The sequence below is a fragment of the Colius striatus genome, chromosome 4 (assembly GCF_028858725.1).
Source record: "Colius striatus isolate bColStr4 chromosome 4, bColStr4.1.hap1, whole genome shotgun sequence".
Classification (NCBI taxonomy): domain Eukaryota; kingdom Metazoa; phylum Chordata; class Aves; order Coliiformes; family Coliidae; genus Colius; species Colius striatus.
The window spans coordinates 8423686-8442785 of NC_084762.1; the positions used below are offsets into that span (position 1 = coordinate 8423686).

Sequence of the window (19100 nt, forward strand, 5' to 3'; positions counted from 1 at the left end):
TCTTGTTCTGGCAGTTTAACAGGAGGAGCTCGACCCTGCTGTGAGGCACCTTAACCAATCGCACTTTCCATCACGAGCTCTTGGCTTGTTTCACGTTAATCGTCCTGGTCCACGACACGAGGTATTTCCAAGTGTCCCGCTGGTCCGTGAAGAAAACCCAGCACGCTACAAATTGCAACGTAAGGGAGCTGTTTCGATGCCTTTTACAGGCACTTTGCCGAAAAGAAAAGAAAAATACGCACTCTCTTTTTTTGTCCTTCCAGCGGTAAGTGCTTCTCTTGGAGACTGCGACTGGAGGAGGCTTTGACCGAGCACAGGCCCTCGGCCAGGCCCTCGCACCCAGTCGCCTGCCCAGCCCGCGGACTCGCCCCCGAGACGGCCTGACCCAGCTCGACCTCCGCACACGGGCCAGCCAGCAGCCAGGCTGCCCCGCTGCGTCAGTCTGAAGCGGTTAAAGCAACCACCCGATCGTTCCCGGGGCAGCGAGGGCCTGTAACCCCCAGCCCGGCCCTCGCCCGGCGGCTTCCCCCGGCTGCCGTACCCCTGCCAATGGCGAGCGGACTCGGCGGCAGCGGTGACGTCCCGCGCCGCTCCGCCCCTTCCCGACGGATGTCGGACGCAGCCGGAGACTCCCGAGCTCCCCCCGCAGCCCTTGTTCCTCGGGCGGGGACTCGCTTCCTTTCCCGGCTCCCCCTTCCCACCCACCTCCCAGTCAAGATGGAGGACGGCGCTTGCTGCAGCCACCGGCATCACGGCGGCTAACGCAGCTGCTGCTGCTCCGGCTCGCTTCTCGCTCTCTCAGAAAAAAACCCACCCCTGGAAACGTTTCTTCTTTCTCCGCCCATCGGCTGCGCGGACCGCTGGCCCTTCCCATGCCGTCGTCGTCCTCCTCCTCCTCCTGCGATTGTCTGCGCTCCGGCTGCCGCCCGTCCGCCCGCCCTGACTCCCTGCATGCACACGCCGCCTCCTAGGTGGCTGCGGGGGGTGGGCGCTCCCGGAGCTGCCATTCCGCACATACCTTCATGTCCGTGCGCTCGCCGTGGCCGCCCGCCGCCGCCCCGCATCGCTCGCCCGCTCCGGCTGCCGCCCCAACGGCCGCTCCCGCCTTGAGGTGAAGCCGGGACCCGCGGAGGGGGCGGTGGGGTTGGCAGAGGGTCTCGCCCCGAGGAGCAGCCGCACGCAGCAGCCATGAGCAGCGCCGCTACCGCCACCTCCGCCGCCACCACGGCCGGCAGCGGCGCGGGGGAAGGGGCCGAAGAGGCGGCCAAGGACTCGGCGGACATCGCGGCGTTCTTCCGATCCGGTGAGTGCGGCCCCGTCCCGGGGGCGGGGGTGAGGAAAGACGGGGCAGCGGCGAGGCCGCGGCTGGAGGTGGCGGCGAAAGGTGGAGGGAAGCGACGTCTTTCCTCCCAGAGCTGGGAGAGAGGGCGAGGGCAGCCGGCTTTGTCAGGTGGCCGCAGGGAAGGCTCGCCCTCTCTTCGCCGCCGCGGCCGCCTCGGCAGTGCCCGTCCGCACGGGGCACCGCCGCGCTTGTTCGGGCAGGCGGCGGTGCGGTACCCGGCTCGCGCAGGGCGGCCCGGCCGTGCGGCAGCGGGGGAAAGCCGAGCCGAGCCTTTGCGCTCCGTCCTGGGGGGCAGCGCGGCTTCGTCTCCGGCCCTGCGGCGTCCGGCCAGCCCTGCCGCTAGCAACGAGCCGTGCAAACGGGTGCGGCGGGCGGCCCGGCCCGGGCGGGCGCGGGGGCTGGAGGCAGCCCCGAGGCGATGTCGGCGGTGACAGGTGCGACTCTTGCTGCGATGCCGGCCCGATAACGGGCGTGTTACCCGGGGCCGGGCGGCACTGCTTGGCGTCGGGCTGACTCGGGCCCCCCAGAACGTCCCGTCGGGGTCTGAACGCGTGGAGGGGCCGCCACGGGTTCGGGCAGCCCTCGCTATGGAAGGGAGAGCGGGGCGGCGCGCTGCGGGGAGCGGGCTGCGCCGGCCGGGCCCCCCGGGGAGGCAGGCGGGCAAGGACGGATGACACCGCTATAAAAGGTAACGCGCCTCCGGTCGCGTTCCGCCGGTGCCGTGCTGCTGGGATGCGGCCGAGGGCAGCGTTGAAAGCGGGTGTTTATAGCAGAAAGGGGCCAAAATAAAAAAGACAAAAAGGGAAGCCCTCGTTAAGGGATGTCCCTGCCTCGGCTGAGCAGCGGGGGCCGGGAGGCGGCGGCTGTCGGGCGCTGCCGGCTGGGAAGCCAGGCTCGGTGCAGAGGTTCGGGAGGGGAAGGGGGGGAGCCTGTTGACAGGCTGCCGGGATAAAAAAAATGGAGGCCGCCTTCTCCCTCGGTGCTTGCTCTCGGTACGCAATCGGGCGGGGAGGGTGGCTGCCCCCGCTACCGAGATGTGGTCCCCGCGGGAATGGCGGCGGCGACGGAGGGGAGGGCACGGCTGCCCGGGCCGCACGAAGCGCCGGCGGCGGCGATGGAGCCCTGCAGGCAGCCTGGGCGGCGGCGGCGGCTGAGCCTCCCTCCGGTGCCGGGTGCCTTCTCCCGAGCCTCGGCGGCTCCTCCCCTCCCTCCCCCCTTCCTCTCCGCTCCGCCGGCGGCTCCGCGCCCCCCCGGGCATCCCCGGCCATCACTCCCGGGCGGGGCGGCAGGGCAGGGCTGTGCACTTGCTCCCTTTGGATGCCTAAAAAGGAGCGGCGAGCAATGAAACTGCAGACTCACCGCCAGAAAGATGAGGGGGATTGCCCATTTCGTATGAAAAAAAAAGAAAAACAGATAGTGGTGACAATAGTAATAATAATAAAAAAGAAAGCTGTGTTAATTGGGTTTTCAAGGAAAGTCCATGAGGGAAGTGGGAAACGGCATCATTGGTGCTGTTCATGGTTGGTACTTGCTGCTGAATGTGCTTCATTTAATGAGGATGAAGGCGGAGGTGTGATTTGCAGCAGGCATCCCTGAAGCAGGATTCTGAGCTGCACTTGCTTGGACAGGCATCCAAACAAGGGCTGTGTCCCATCTGAAGGACCTGATGCTCCCTTGGCAACCTGTTTCACATGACAGAAATAAGCGTGAAACTCCTTGTGGAGTCAAGATGCTGGCCTTGGTGGGTTTTGTCATCGAAGAAGGACTGAGCTTTGTCATTCTCAGGAAGAAAATCCCCTTGAAAGGGAAATGATGGATTACAACAGTAGACTTAGAGTCTACAAATGGATATGTGTGTAGTAATCTGGCAGTTTTGGAAGACTATGCCAGCTGTATTAATAGTCAGCTTCCACATTTATGTGTGGGTAGAGGGATGACACAGAGTTGATAAGCTCATAAGTGTTGCAGTGATGACTTCTGATACTGGTGACTTCTGATAACGGGGAAGTTGCACTGAGCTTAGTCTTGCAGCAACTGAAAGTCTTAAAGCACTAGAAGGACATGTCAAATGCTTATCGAAAAACTCTTAGAGCATATTTAACAACTGGCGTTCTCATTTCCGAATTTACGTGTGGAGATTATCTGGTTCGGCCTTGGCCGTGACATATGCTAGAAAATGTTCTGGCATCTCTCGTGTTTGATGTTGGGAAGAGCTCTTTCAAACTTTGCCTCTGTACAAGATCCACTCTTCTGTAAGGAAAGGGTCTATTAAGATATCTCCGGTGCTTCCCTTTGTTTGAACAGGAGACAGGGGTTTTTTTTCAGTGAAATACAATGAACATAGGGATCAATGAAAGAGTGAAAAAAGTTCTGTGTATGTGGAAGCAATAAAATAGCCTTCTTCAGAGCATTTACTGCCTTTTTCCTGTCACTTGCAGAGAATGTCAGCAAAACTGTAGCTGTTACTTAAAGCAGAAAATTAATAAAAATGTTGCAGTGGTTTCCTGGAGGGGAGAAAAACCCCAAAACATAAAACCCCCCCACCTGAACAGTCAGTTCTAATCTTGGTTGAACTGCCAGTGGGGGTTATTGGTTTTCCTCCTGTCCTTTTGTAAAACTGAAGCCTGTACTTATTTGGAAGATTTTTTTAAAATATTTTTTTTTTAAGGATATTGAAAAGCAGCTATGTTTACATCACCTGAAGTGTGTACATTTCTAGTTTTCACTTTGATTATTTAAATGTAAACTCACTCTGAGTTGTTGTGGAAATAAGTTGCAACTGAAATGTGAAGAGAGCAGCTGAACTGGAAGTGAAATAGTAATATGAGAACACAAAGATTATCTGTCTTGAATTTAAATGAGGAATCCCTTTATTGCAACTGGAAGAAATGGAGATGCTTTACTTTTTGTTTTCTATTTGCTATCTAAATCTCATTATTTGAAGTTCAAAAGACAAGAAAGCCTTGTTAGATCTGTCACCTTCTTTGTGTTTGGATTAAGAGCCAAACTGCTAAGAAGCCAAGTTGAGAACCAAGCAAAGTAGTTACCTTTTGATGGAAAAAACACAGGGGTTGTAGAAAGTGCTTCTCTGTCCTATATGTAAACTGGAGATTAGAGACAACTCTGTAAACTGACAGAAGTGGTATTTTTTGAGCTAAATATATATAGCAAGCATCCTTTTTTTTTTGTTATTAAAAAGTGCACTGATGTGACTTGAAAGGACTAATAAAACCTTTTTAGAAATACGAGGAATCAGACTTCTAGTGTATGAAAACCCAGTGGCACAGAGTGTAAGTGACTGGGTAGTGGGATGTTAATACGTGTGTTAAATATGCAAGATCTATTCTGTATGAAAAACTATTAAGGTAAAGCTTTTCAAAAGATATTCTAAAGTTCAACTTGAGATTCTATATATTTGGAAGGGCTGAAAACAGCTAACGTGAGCAATATTGGACTTGAGGGACTGGCATCAAGTCATAGCTTACAGGCCAGTCAGTAACTGTACAGAGGATTTATTTGGTGGTTGTTCTTCTGTTGCTTAGATCTTCATCTTTGCAGCATTGAGGCCTCAATACTTTGGGAAGGGGACTCTTCAGAATGCAAGAATGAGTGCTACCAAGGTCAAATCATGCTAATAGAATCATTTCAACTGGAAGAAGCCTTTAAGATCATTGAGTCCAGCCTTTGTCCCAGCCCTATGCACCACTAGAATTATCAACCAGTATTATAACATCATCTTCCAAACCAAAGACTTTTTGCTAACTGAAGTTAACTTTCTTTTGAGCATAAAGAATAAGACTTCATGTAGGTAAAAGATGTATTGATTATACATGTTGTATTTAAACGTACCTTGCTGATATGGTGGAGAAATCTGTGAATACCTAAGGATGCAGAGAAAAAGGCTTGTAAGTGCTTCAGTCAACTCCCAAACTAGTACATCAAGCACCTTTATAAAGTACTCTGACAAGTCTTAGTGGAAAAAAACCCCAAGTTATGAACTGATAACTCTTTGTTCAGGGTTTTACGTCGATGGGTGTTTTTCCAGAAATCTATTACTTTGTCCTTTGAGTTGCTTTAGTCAGTGTGAAAGTTGCAGCGGTATTACTACCTGTTGACTTGGGCTGATGGAATGGGTCTTAACATGAAGTTTTGAATCTCATTCCAGCAGCATCTGTTCTATGAAGATAGTTAAAATTCATGCACAGGGGAAATGATGTTTTGAAAAACACCATAGAGAAATGTCACAACTAGATAGTTGCTGATATACAGTATGCAGAACAAAAATAACTACCGAAATAATGCAGTTTCGAAGGAGAATTAACTCTGGGAATAATATGTTGGATTGACATTTCTTGGAACAATGAAGATGAGGACAGAGAACTTCAGTGTGAAAAGCAGCAGCTGTTGTGCAACTTGGCTTAGTGTGGAACAGCCAGACTTCTCAGGGGATAGTGAAGGATAGAGAAAGTTAGAGCTTAGGGTGTGTTTGAAAGAGTTGGAGGCAGAAGTCATGAATATTTCTAGGAGAGAACAGATAATTACTTGTAACATCTGTGATAGCTGACAGTTGATGAACTAAATGCACATTTGGAGTGGAAGGTAGATGGGAGTTAGAGAAAAGCCAGGCCCATTCCTAAGAGAAGTATATTTGAGCTGGCATGGAGTGCTGATGTGCTCAAGAAGGAGCTGACAGAAGTAGGAAGAGACTTGATGCAGCTGAGGCTTTCATTAATTGTGGAGCATGGTCACTATGTAGACAGGGTGGATAGTAAATGTTTCTTAAAGAAGTGTTTCCTCTCCAGTTAAACATGTCCCATAGCAACACAACAGAAAAAGGAATGAAATTTCAATCTGAAATATGATGCATCTTCCAAAAGCTTTTCTTTGTAAAGTGACCACTAGGTAAAGAAAATCTGAGCTAAGACTGGACTGACTTTTGCTACTCCTGATAGAAAGAGAAAATGTTCATGTTGCTCTACTCTTTCTTAACTCAAAATGGAAAAAAAAAAATTCTAGTGTCAACAAATGTGCCTGTTTAAATGCAGACTGTCAGGTCAGTTTAATAGGGTGAAACTGCACAGTGATTTTGGTCTGTAGCTTGAACAGATTGAGATCACTGAAAAGGGCCGTTTGTGGTCAGCAGAAGTGTTGAAATAGCAAAGATGCACTGAAACTTCAGAAATGCACTGGTGGTTTAGTGATGTACTTCTGAAAGTGTGTGATTTTGATAAGAACAAAGGATTTTTCTGCTTGATGTTGATGAGAACCAAATCTAATCTTAAATGCTACTGAGAAAAACAACTAAAAAAAAAGAAATTGAAGGTCATAGCAGGCTGTTTGAAATCTAATGACTAAAATGGTTGCATCTACTTGGTTTTCTCATAAAGAAATATGCTTAATTTGGAGAAGAATCTTTGTTTAACTTAGCATTTTTCTTGGTGCAGCAAAATCAGAAAGTAGACTACTGGTGAAGTAATACTGATGATCTGCAAAGCTGAGTCATATTCCTTCAGGAAGGATACTGCTGTTTTGAGAAAACAGATCACTTACCCAGTAGTGAGGAGGAGGAATTGAAGTGACAAGGAGCAACTCAAGTGCTTTTAGCAGTAGACACTACAGTACATTAAAGCATCCGTTTTTCAGCCTCTCGAGTAGGTTATATTGATATACAAAGAAGAAAGTCATAAATTAGTTGTGTCCACAAAGTTTCACTAAACAGTCTGAGTGACAAGACTCTGCTTTAAAGATACAAAGCTCTTTCCAGCACCTTCTCTGCTCTAACCCATGTGAAATGGGAGCTGTTGATCCCAGCCTTTTGTGGTTGCACAGCTGAGGAAGGAACAGCCTAATCATCTTTGTGCATTTGTTTAAAAAATAAGGTTATTGTCCAAGATTGTTGAGCAAAGTCTCCTCAAATCATGTAGTCAAATTTTGTTTCATCTCACATGTCACTGTTACTGCCATGGGTAAGTGGCAGTAGCACTGGTTAATAAAATACACTGCAAGTATGTATCAGGTTTTCCTATTGAACAGTGCCTAACTGTGCCTCTGGCTGGTGCTTTGAATGTGGCAGTTTGTAGTCTGGACCTTACTCAAGGTACTGAAATCAGAATTACTGTTTTGTAATTATGATGTTTTTTTTCTTTAGAAGAAAAAGGAACCTTCACAGGGAGATGAGAAAGTTCCTTAAGTTCTTTAGTCTCTCAGGACCTAAGGAGATAAGGAAGTAAAATGTAAATGATAGGAAGAAAAGTATAGACTTCCAACACTAAAATATGCCAGTAGTTTGCTTTATTTAGTGTGTTTTTAGCACAGTGTTTCAACAGAGTGCTCAGATAATTCCTGCAAATCTGTGTAAGAGCCAGGTTAGTGTTACTGACTTGTGTAAGAGAGTCAGAATGTGAGGCTGAGGTATTGGAAGGTCTGTTTTACCAGTGTGCATGGGGATATATGTGTGCATTTATACACAGTCAAACTAAATATTCTGCGTAGCTTAAAAAACTGAGTTTGCATGGTGAATCTTTTTAACGAGAAGTTGGAGAAAGTATGCTGGGCATCAGGTGCTGAGCTGGACTATTGTGAGTAATCCCGACGTGTTCTAGCTGGGTGTGAAGCTACCCAAAGCTTAATTACTTATGTTTCCTTGTAGTCTTAGTGCATGTATGAACAGTAATAGTTACTTGTGAGATGTCTGCAGACTGTGTAAACAACCAGTAGTGATTTTTGTGGTTAGCTTCATACGTAACTGTTTAGCAATTAGAGGCTGAGGGTCTGGGGTCATAGCGAAGTGAGATTTCCTAAGTCCTAGAAGTGAACAGGGAAATACACTGCAGCAAGTAGGTCTCACAAGGACATGTTAAATACCTTCTTGTTTTTATGTAGTCCATACCTCACTTCTTGCATAAAACAATGGATTAAAATCCAAACCCTTTAGATTTTAAACTGAATTTTTGCATTTTTGAGGCTCAGTGAAACCTGTAGCCATATGAGATACTTTGCCAAGGAATTTAGTCCAAGGTTTTTCACAAAGCTTTGTGATGTTCATGTAGCTGGTAAGTAGCTTTGAGGCCATCAGACAGTGAGGAAACATTATTGCCGAGATTTCTTGAAAAAAGAAAATTGTTGAACGTTGAAGTCTTGGGGACTGCTTGTTTTCAGAGCCCAAGCAGCTGTTAAATTTTGGGATGAAATGAGGTGATGTTTCTTAGAACTTGGCCTAGATACAATACATCAAGGACAGCAGGAGAATACATCAAGAACACGCCAAGAAGTGAGTTAGAATAAATGAGGTGTTTAAATACTAACTAGCCTCTTATGCTACACAATGGACTTTGCTGTACCCATTGTGTACAGATTTGGCTGCACACTTTTGGATATAGTTTTCTATCAGCATTATAGTAGGAAATCCTTTACTTTCAAAACATGTATCATGCCACTAACTTTTGAACAAGTTGAGTTATGCAGCATTGAGTGCAAAGGTGATATCATTTTCTGAGATCATAATGCTCCTCCCCCTTCTAAAAAATTTAGGCAAAGGTTGAAATGTCTTGGCATTTTGTAATTCTTCTGGGATTAGAGGAATAGATATCTGCAGCTGAAAACACAGAAGAAAGGTAGAAACCTGTCAGCAAATCAAAGTGAATTGAAATACAAGTGAACTGGATTGTCCTATTTTATGTGAAAGCTGATAATACATAGTACGGTGAAGATCAGAATTAAGAGCATGTCAAGCCCTCTCTTTAGAACTATCCTTCTGTCTATTGCTATAGGGAAATTAAGATATGATTGCTTTGCTAAATAAACCAAACAGTTGTAATTTTTGTTGTTTATTTTTTTTTAATAAAGCTTTAATCTCTAAGCCTTATCCCTGTCTTCGCTGGTTTATTTACTTTATTAATATTAGTTACCAGAGCCTTTTTGGCTGCATATTGCACATCAGATTAGTCCTAAAAAATGTAAATGGACCTGTTACCAACAGTAGCTTATGCCTTTGCTTTGTATCCCTTCAAGTCACACTTTGGGTGCCTCAAGTATTTGTTTTCTGCATTTAAGGATAGTTGTTAACTTGTAACTTGCCATGACTTGCAAAGTTCAAAGAGGAAATCAGTGCTATGCCTTGCTTAACTGACAAGGGATCAGGAGAGCCAGGCTTCTCTAAGGATAAAGACAAGCCAAACTACATTATCTTAGGACAGTGACACTTTCTCAGTTGGAAAGGTCAGGCTTACCTAGTAGCTTGTTGATTGCCTTGTTATTGCTTTATATAAATAAATAAACATAAAGAGACCAGCTTTTCCGGATACAGTGGAAGGCTGCCTTTGGAAGGAAAACAAGGACACTCACTTGACTGAATTTCTTGCCTCAGTGGTTGGGCAGAACATTAGAAACCTGAACTTTGTTTCTGTTCCCATTATGGGAAAATCCTACTATTTATTGGTTGAATTATGAAGGCAGCAGAGCCAAGTCAAGCCTGCTTATGAGAAAGTGATAAAATACTGTTTGGCTAGTGATGATCCTTGCAGAATATAGGCATGACATGCCATTGCCTGTCAGTGCGGAAGGAGCAGTATATTTTGTATTACAGTTTGAGGACTGGAGTCAATTTGGCCTGTCCCTAACTCTGAAAAAGGGTACAACTCTTCCAACAATAACCACTTGGCATCTGTGTGTTAACTTTTTTTTTAGCTTGGAATCAGATGCATCCTCCTCTAGCCAAAGGGAAACATTTGAGAAGCTGTGACGCATTTACTCAGATGAAGGAAGGAAATGTCCAAAAGAGTCAAAAGCTAAAAATAGATTAGTTTACTGAGTTGAACTCTAGGTGGGAATTGAAGAGCTAAATATAAATCTAAATTTGAACCTTTGTGACTTAGATAAGTGAGAAGTGTAACCCTTTCTGGTTTGTTTTTTTTATATTAAACTTTATAGTGGACAGCTTCAAGTGAAAACTTGTGTCAAGGCTTGTGAGGTAGCTTTTCAGTGCTTTAAATAGCACTGAGAAGTCTGATGGTTATATATGATTATTATTGTTATAGCATAGTTCAACTTACTGGAAAAATGGATTGTGGGTTGGTTTTGTTTGTTTTGAAGAGCTTCTCTGTGGAAATGATATCTTCCAACTCTACTGAACTGAAGTTGTAAGCTGGTAATTATTAGAAGCAGTACCTGTGAGATTAAAAGAAGAGGAATAACTTTAATTTTTTCCCCAGCTTCTCCAAGAAGCAGTAAATTTACCTCTGTCTGACCTGTGTGTAAAAAAACAGTGGTAACCTAAACATTTAAGAATTGATCTTTGGTTGTCCAAAAAAGTTTACCTTCTGCCCTACCACAATGCCCAGTTTGTAAACTTATCAGCTTCCCTTTGTGATAAATAAAAAAATAAGCTTGTCTGAGTGTTTAAAAATTGTGTAATGGAGGAGAATATTGAGGAAATTCTTCGTCTGTGAGAGTATTCTAAATTACTGTCCTTAGATGGTAGTGCCATAAAAATCAAGATAAGCAATTTTTCTTTCACCCCAGAGCAACACTCTGAACACCTGGGGGAGGAACTGGGGCAACCCACACAATACTACTAACTAAAACCTGTCCCTTTCCAATCCGAAGAAGTGGGGCAAGTGCAAGTGAATACCTGAGGTTTAGCATTTGTCAGCTGCTGGCAAAAAGTGGGTGTTTCATTATGCTACACTTAGTTCTAAACTTTGCATTGGAAAGGTGAAATACATATAGTAATGCTTTGACTTTATCAGAAAAATAAACTTTACTGTTCAAATAGATGTGTTTACAAATGTAGTAAATATATATATAACTTATGGGTAAAAATAGTAGCATTGATTAGGTTAACTTTAGCAGTAGCTGTCTTCCCCTTGACTCTCAAGATGGGAAGGTTAGTTTTTATATTTAATACCTTACCTTTTCTTATTATGTTGTCTGCTGTAGAGTGTTTACTTGGTAGATGTATAAATAGTTGTGCTTTTGTTTGCAGTGTTTTTGTTTGGTTTTCAAGAGGATTTTGAGAATGTATTTGCCAGGTTGTTTTGAACAAATTTAGTGTCTTTGATTACTAAAATAGTATTTGTTCCAAGCAGCAATTTCCTCTGTTAAAGCGATGAGCAGTTTGTTGCAAAATGACCTAACTACCTGCAGTCATGTGTATATACCAATGTGCCAATTAGAACATTACATAGTAAAACATGGGAACTGCTGTTTGTAAAATCTTGTTTTTCTAGAGTATGCTTTTGAAGTGGATTTGTCCATGTTGCTATCTTCACTGTGTTAATACAGTGTTAGAAAGTTAAAGCTGTAAAAACCTTTGGAAAGACCAGTTGGTTAACTGGGCAGCTGCTTAATCTGTAATGTTTCTGCTTGTAGGCAAGTTCGTGATGTAGAATCTGAGCAGGACGTGACTTGCAATTCATATCCACTGAGGCAATGAGAGTAGGTTCAAAGAGCAAGAAGGTGCTGCTCTTCATAATGCTGTAGTGGCCTCTAGGCAGTGAGAGGAAGTGGCAGAGCCCTGCTTTTGAGTGTGGGAAGAAGAGAATGGCTATACCTTGATACTAAGGCAGAGCACTTAATAGGCAGCCTTTAAGTTGTTTGGGCTGCCTGAGCTCCCTTCCCTTCTATGCATATGCTGCAGTTTTAGGGTGTGTTGATAGTGCAGAGAACTAGAGACAGGGCTTTTGTGGTCTTGAGCAGCAAACGTAGTATCTTAGGCTGTAATTTATTTCTTCGTGGAGTGCTTTCAGTACTTGAAATCTCACTCTCACTTGCCCCCTTGCTAAATACTTTGTGTTCTGGCTCCTGTTGTAGTTACAGGGCTTCATAGGTGGTGTGTAAAACTGGCTGGTTAGGGTTCCTCTAGTTTAATGAGACTTTCCTAACCGTAAGAGAGATGAGTGTTAGAAGAGGGATAGCTATCTTTTTCCAGAGCGACTTTTTACTGTCTCAATTGTTGTCATCACTTGTGCTATCCCTTCTTTTGTTCCTTTTCCTTAATAACTAAGACAGAGGTCCAAGGGACAATAAGCTCAATCACTAGGCATCAGTGTTCATCTCTGCAGGAGGTCCATTATGTGTACAGAGATAAGTAGGGGATCTTATGGAAAGCACTGCATAGCTTGAGTGTTACAGCATGTGTGCTGCTCTGACAAATAAGGGTTGCACAGGCAGCGTTAAGGCTGCATTGCCTAGTTTTTTGAGTGCTTTCTGTTGCAGCTTCGATCAAGTCTGGGCCTAGCTGAAGCCATTGTTTAGCATTTATGTAAAGTTTTCATTAAGTTCCTCAGTGGATGACAGTAGATGACATTAGTTCTACCAGACTGCACTAGATTACTGTGTTACATCAGGGTTATTTTAGGAATAGAAATACATTAATTCACTATATAATATTAAGCAAGATGGATGTGTAAGCTGCTTGATCACATAGACATGGTGAGGAAAACATCTCTTTAAACATGTAAATACTTTAAATGGAGGCTTTTTTTTTTGGATAAACAACCTGAGTACATTCTACTGTCACATTTTTAGGGTTTAGTTTGTGAGTCTCATGTTAGTTCTGCCATGCTAGTAAAAACAAAATGAAGCAAGATGTAAAAAATGTCAAATATCAAGGAGGAAAAAAGGAACCAAATGCTAAATTATCCTTTCATAAGCTTATATGTAATTAAAATCTAAAAGTGTGTTCAGGTGAGAGAAGATTTCCACAGCATAACAGGCTAAGTTGCACGTGCAAAACTGCTACGGAAGAGTAGATGACACTGAAGGATTTAATTGGAAATACATATTGATAAATGATGTAAGTTACTATGCTACTTCTTTCTTGCCAGCTATGTGGACTGTATTAGGCAATCAAGTCGTACAATTGCTGCTTTAATAAGAATCTTTCTGAACTGAGTTGTCATGTAACCTATAAGGAAGGACCAAAATGAAGGTGAAGGGATACTTCTCCTCAGGACTCAGAATTATGTTGCTATGTAAAAGCCACATTCCTCTTGTTTTGTGAAATAGAAATTGGCTGAATAAATTAAATAACTGTTTCTGTAGTAAACTAAATCTCTTAATGCAATTAAATAGGTTCTTTTTTGAAAGGTGGCTGGGAGGATAGTTCTTGGTAAGGGACAAGGTAACCCTACATTTCCATAGTGGAGTCTTATGTGAAAGGTGACATCTAGAAATGTTAGTGTTATATTTAAAACTTGAATATTCATTGGTTTCCAAGTCCTGTTGTTGGAGATTGGTTCTCTTAGCTTTTAACAGCACACAGCAGAAGGGTGGTATTATCATCTGCATTAAAACCAAGAATTAATTGATTCTATTTAAGTGACACATTTTTCATCCAAGCATCCATTCCTTTTGAAGAAAATTGGAGCATAAGGCCAGGATCCAAATCAAGATTGCTATTTCTGTTGTGCTATTGATATCTTGGGGAAAGGGAGGGAGAAGTGAGCAAAACAATTACTCAAGCGATGGACCAAAGCAGAGAGGTGGGATTTCTCTGTGAATTGTTGAGCATGTCGTAGTTGAAATAGAACTCTAGAGAATAAGTTGTTCTGTCCTTATCTTGGATCTGGCAAATATATTGATGTTTGATACTGATGTCACATATAGTCTTAGAGAAGGCAGCAATAGTTGCCCAAGGGGCAGGCAGGAGCATATTTTAAGATGATGGAGGATGAAAGACAGAACAAGGAAGGAGAAGGTAACTGATGGAATTCAGGGTGAGAGTCAGTCACCACACTACCTACCTACTACAAAAGCTGCTGTCTCTTTTGTGGTTGAGGTCTCAGAGTAATACTGTAGAATTAACAGTTCTACTGATGTACACATGTAGATAAATAGATGCAAGGGAGCCTAAATTTTCTGCCATTTGACAGAAAATGTACTGTTTTCCTGAAGTAACTACTGATTTCAAGGCTGACGAGAAGGTTTTCTTGTTGTAAAGCAGAGCATCGAAAGAATGAGCTTAGGCAGACTGAGAGGGAGATAATGGATGTCTGATGCAGAAGACTTGGGATTGCAAATGTGTTGAGGTCATGAGGAGAACTGACCCTTGAAAGAGACAGGGAGGTGCGTTGCCTTTTATGTACCCTGCAGCTCAGATGTTTGCTTTACAGGGATAAAGTGCTTAAATCAGAAGGACAAGCCGTTAATATGCCTTGGCCCAGATAGGTCTGTTTATTTCTGGAAGAGCAAGAAACAGAAAGGAAGTTGCATAGAATTCCTTAACTTTGTACTACAAAGTACAATCTTGATGACATAATTTAAGAAAAAGTTACTGTTAACCCATTTCTACATTGAAATTACTTCCCCCCCCCCATGCCACTCTTCCTTAAATTCCTGCCTCTCACAGTAAAAACTTATTATTTGGCTTTGTGAGGAAAGAGCAGCTCAATTGTTCCAGGAGGTCACTGATGCAGTCTTAGCTTCACGAACAAGTTGGTGATGAGTCCTCTGGCTCTACTCTATGATCCGACAGGAGCACTGCAGAGGATATGTGTAAGAGGCTGTACTGATATCAAGAGATTTGTTAAACCTTATCTCTAGGTAATCATCTTGTTGTGTTCAGATGAGATTACTAATCACATCTTTTAATTAGAGAAATGTCATAGCTGTAGGAAAATAAAGCTATTAGGAAACGTTGGTGATTATTTTGCTGACAGTCTCCTCTGCCTAAGGAGGCTGGTTCACATCTCCTGCATAGGCAAATATATGCTCTCGAATTAAAACAAATGGTGACTAATTTCGGGATGACTTCTTCCAATGGACTTTTTCTTCTTCGTGGTCAAAAGTTGTTATTTGTGAACTAGTGAGAGATGTGAAGCACAAATTGCCTTATATTGAACCTATGAAGAGGCAACTAAATCATCCTCACTTTAATTACTGTCTTCTAGTAAAGTATGTTGAAGGAAAAGATGACATATTTAATGTAAAGATAGGTTTCCAAAAAGGGCAGTTCATATAGCTGAAGTAAACTGAAGTAAAGTTGAGGGAAAAAAGAGCTAACTTGAGTTTACTCCCTGGGCTAACAGTAATTTCAAAGTTAACATATTCTGAAATGTTGCTTTGACAGCAGTCTTGGATCTAATCCTGCAGTATGCAATTAGAATTGTCATTCCCTGTGATATTTAAAATGCATATAACTGGCTTCTATTTAGCACAGAAAATGAGTGTTGCTGAACTATTTTTTTGAATAACATCTACTTCAGCAGTTGCTATCTGTGCAGTTTATCTACTGTTAACAGGATTCGAGTGTCTAAAATTAGAAACATGTTGCCATAAGAAACAAGCAAACCACAGTCCCTGTGTTTTGCTCACTGACTTTGAGTGGTGTTACTAGTGGGTATCCTGCTCTTGTAGCCTATTTGGTCAGAGTTCTCAGTCCATTGGGGATATTTTGGTCCACGTCTTGAAGGTAAAATGAAAATCAGTACTTTGGCATTTTGAGCTGGTGGAGGAAATTGTCAGTTAGCCAAATGTATGAAATTACTAATTGGATGATAGCTTGAAAATGGTTCTTAATTAAAAGCATAAGTTTTATAAAGATAGCTATGTATTAATGAGGTAATTTTATATTTTCCTGTAAAATTTGCCTTGCCAAAGGGAGGCTTTGTGATGGCATCCTGTAAAGGTAGGAGTGGAAAAAATGGTTAGTGGAATGGAAGGACGGATAGAAAGAGGTTGTTGTTTATGTACAATTGAAAAAAGAAAACAGGAAAAAAAATGATGTAACAGAAGAGCTATACTACTAAGAGGGAAAAAAAGTTCGAGGACAGTAAATTATGACAAATGTAATGCACAGTTCTAAACAAGATCACAGAAGTCCTTAAGAGCTTAGCTTGGGTATAAAATGTTGCACCCCTTGTGCTGCCAGTGGTTCTCTCTGTGAATGTATTCTGTTCCAGCTTTTAAGCTGTAGTCGTTTCTAAGGCTAGAAATGGTTAGTCAAGTTCTACTGAGACTTACTATCTGATAATACTACACTTTTTCTGGCTGTTTGGATGTCTGTGGTGTTTACCCATTCCCCTGCTGCTTAGAGCTGGCGTGTAAGTCTTTCCTGAAGAAGTGGCTGTATACCACCAGACTTTCCTCTGCTTTGTTCAAGGAACCTGTGGTCTGCCTGGCTCTTGTGTGTTGAAGAAGAGTTGGATGTAGGCTACGCAACTTGAATTCCTGAGGAGAAAAAGGTCATACATGTGTTCTTTAAAACATTTTTAGTTACTGTATCTCTGCCCTTCCCTTAAGCTTTCAGAGACATATCTGAATATAGCCTCAATTAAATTCATGTCCTTTAATGAAGGAAGTCCTTTGCTTAATGCATAGCTGATATACTTGGAACATTAGGGCATCAGTCAGGATCCAAAATTAATTGCCACTTGGGACCAATAATGCCACATGGGCATTGGAAAGAACATTGTCTCTTTCAAAAGCCTTCTGAAATGGTCAGCTTTGAAAATGAGGCACATACTTACTATGTTAAAGGTAGTGAGTATTGAATCTTGCTTCTCGATTTCACTTTGTAACCACAAAAGCAAATATTTTATCTATTTAAGATGGCACAAGTTGAAAGTCGAAAGCCATAACTTCCTTATTTGCTGCTTTCTTGCTGCCTTATGCTCTCTGTCCCTTCCACCAGCTCCCAAATGCAGGAGGAAAAAGCCCAAAGCTGGCACAAAGGGAAGAGGGCATCTCGTTCCAAAACCAGTGATTAATGCATCAGTCCATGGCAGAACAAAGTTGTTTTAACGTGGACAAGTCCCTGTTCTTTCTTTCATGTTGATTTTCTTTCTGTTTAGTAACACTGTCTTTAAAATACACTTACATCAGCTTGAATGGTAGAAGCTTTGTGCTTATTGCCATAGTACTTGTATTCATTGTTTGGTGCAGCTATTTCAAGTAGCAAAAAGGGAAAAAAAAGAGTTAAGCTGGCATTGGCTGTGAGATAGCAAGTCAGTTTGGTAGCTGAGCTGTTACAGCATTCTAGATGGATGCAGAGTTAAAAGAAGGCAGAACTAGGGAGGAGCTGAAGCTCAACATGTTTTTGGGAGGAAGATCCAGCAATCAGGCAAAACTGTTAGATAATGTGGATCCAAACGTACAGCTGTCAGTTAAATAGCCCAGATGAATCTCAACTAATGGATGTTAAGAAACTTGGTGTCAGCTGTCATGGCCCCTCGCATTTTATCACTTAATATAGGAGTTTAGGCTTCATTTACACGATTAAAGGAAATGCGTAATGTTCGGTTAATGTTTGAGCTAATATTCAGGCATTTCTGTGACATGGACTTCAAAAGTAAAATTGGAGGTAGCTACACTATGTGTTCTCTCTGACTAGTTTCTTTGACTTGTATTGGAGTGGTTGTGGGCAAGCAGGGAAGGGAGAGCACTGCTTTTCTTCAATAATTGTATAATTAAATTCATTGATGGTAGGCCAAGAATACTGATCACAAGGGCTGGTGCTGAATCAGAAGGAATACTATAAATGACGCTCTGTTGAGCAGAGATATAATTGCCCTCTCTTTCCCTGTCTTGGCTTATTGGATGACTGAATTGCTCATTTCATACGTGACTTTGAGTGTGACTAGAGCTGTGAATCAGTGTTTGTTGGAGTTCTGCATCTGGTTTATGTTCTGACTTCCCTTTCATGAGCTGGAGAGGCTGTCTCTGTTATTACAAACTATGTAGGGAAAATGTTCTTAAACTCTCCTTGTTATGAGTGGGTGAAAATGTTTGGCAAACACACGAATCAATAATTGCTTATTTGCCTCACTGCTGCTTTTCAGAAGCCTCACTATCCTTTTCCGTGTTTGCACAGATAATCGATGTCTGTCCCCAAATGATAATTAACAGGGATAGATAACTTTGAAGCCTTGCTTTACAAAGTCATCCTGCCACTGTGCCTCTCTGAAACTGCACTTACTCCATTTCTGACCTTTCACCATCAGCAGCAAGGCCTAAATCTAAATTGCAGTACCTTATATGCAGTTAGAAAAACTTGCTGATTGTTTTAGTTAGAGTGATTCACTGGTTTACCATGCTACTGAAATGTCTGGAGCTTTCTACATGACAAAAAGAGTAAATAAACTGAATGAAGGCTATTAAAAGGGAAATAAACTCAGGTCTCAGTATGAGGAAAAACACCACATATAACTTGACCTGTCAAGTTTTTATAAAGAAGATACTGGCTTTTTAATGACCTCGTCTAACATGTCCATTTTGTTCTGCTGTTGCTAGCTGAAATTGAAAATTAAAATGAGGGAAAAATATCCTTCATGATTATAGTTTTCCCTTGGGAACTATTTAAATTGTGGCTTTCTCATGAGAGAGATTGTGGCTTTGTTTCTATTTCTGTAGCATGAAAATTCAGATTTGTGTAGCCTGTTTCTAAAGTTAAGAATATTCTAGATGCCAGTCTTGGAAGACACAACCAACTTCCAGGTGCCTGCAGTTTGAGGAAGTCCCTAGCTGAATCAGATTGCTATCTTGATGTGACCTTTGCCAAAAATAACTGGAGTAGTACATGCACAAACTGTCTACACAGTTTAGTATGGCGAAGACAAAGACATATGTTTTAATATACAAGATCTATTTGCTTTTTTAGATTTGCATTTCTGTATTGGAAAGGCAAGCTTTCAAAAGTGTCTGTTTTACTTTATTTGGTGTTCAGGTCAGTGGCATCTTACTCTGCTGGAGAACTGCAAGGTAGACTTGAGCTGTTCTCATGATTCCAAATCAGTGGGGCTCACTGTCACTGAGCGACCTG

The 19100-nt window shown here is 42.7% G+C and overlaps 1 protein-coding gene across 2 annotated transcripts in view; it reads left to right on the forward strand.

Moving 5' to 3' along the window:
- The first annotated feature begins 714 nt into the window (after window positions 1-714).
- TRIO (trio Rho guanine nucleotide exchange factor) overlaps window positions 715-19100 on the forward strand; it is a 240855-nt gene continuing 222469 nt past the window's right edge. For both annotated transcript variants that reach the window (XM_061996023.1, XM_061996024.1), the window contains exon 1: window positions 715-1303. In XM_061996023.1, the coding sequence (XP_061852007.1) occupies window positions 1189-1303 (115 nt within the window). In that variant the 5' untranslated portion in view covers window positions 715-1188. The remainder of the gene's footprint in view (window positions 1304-19100) is intronic.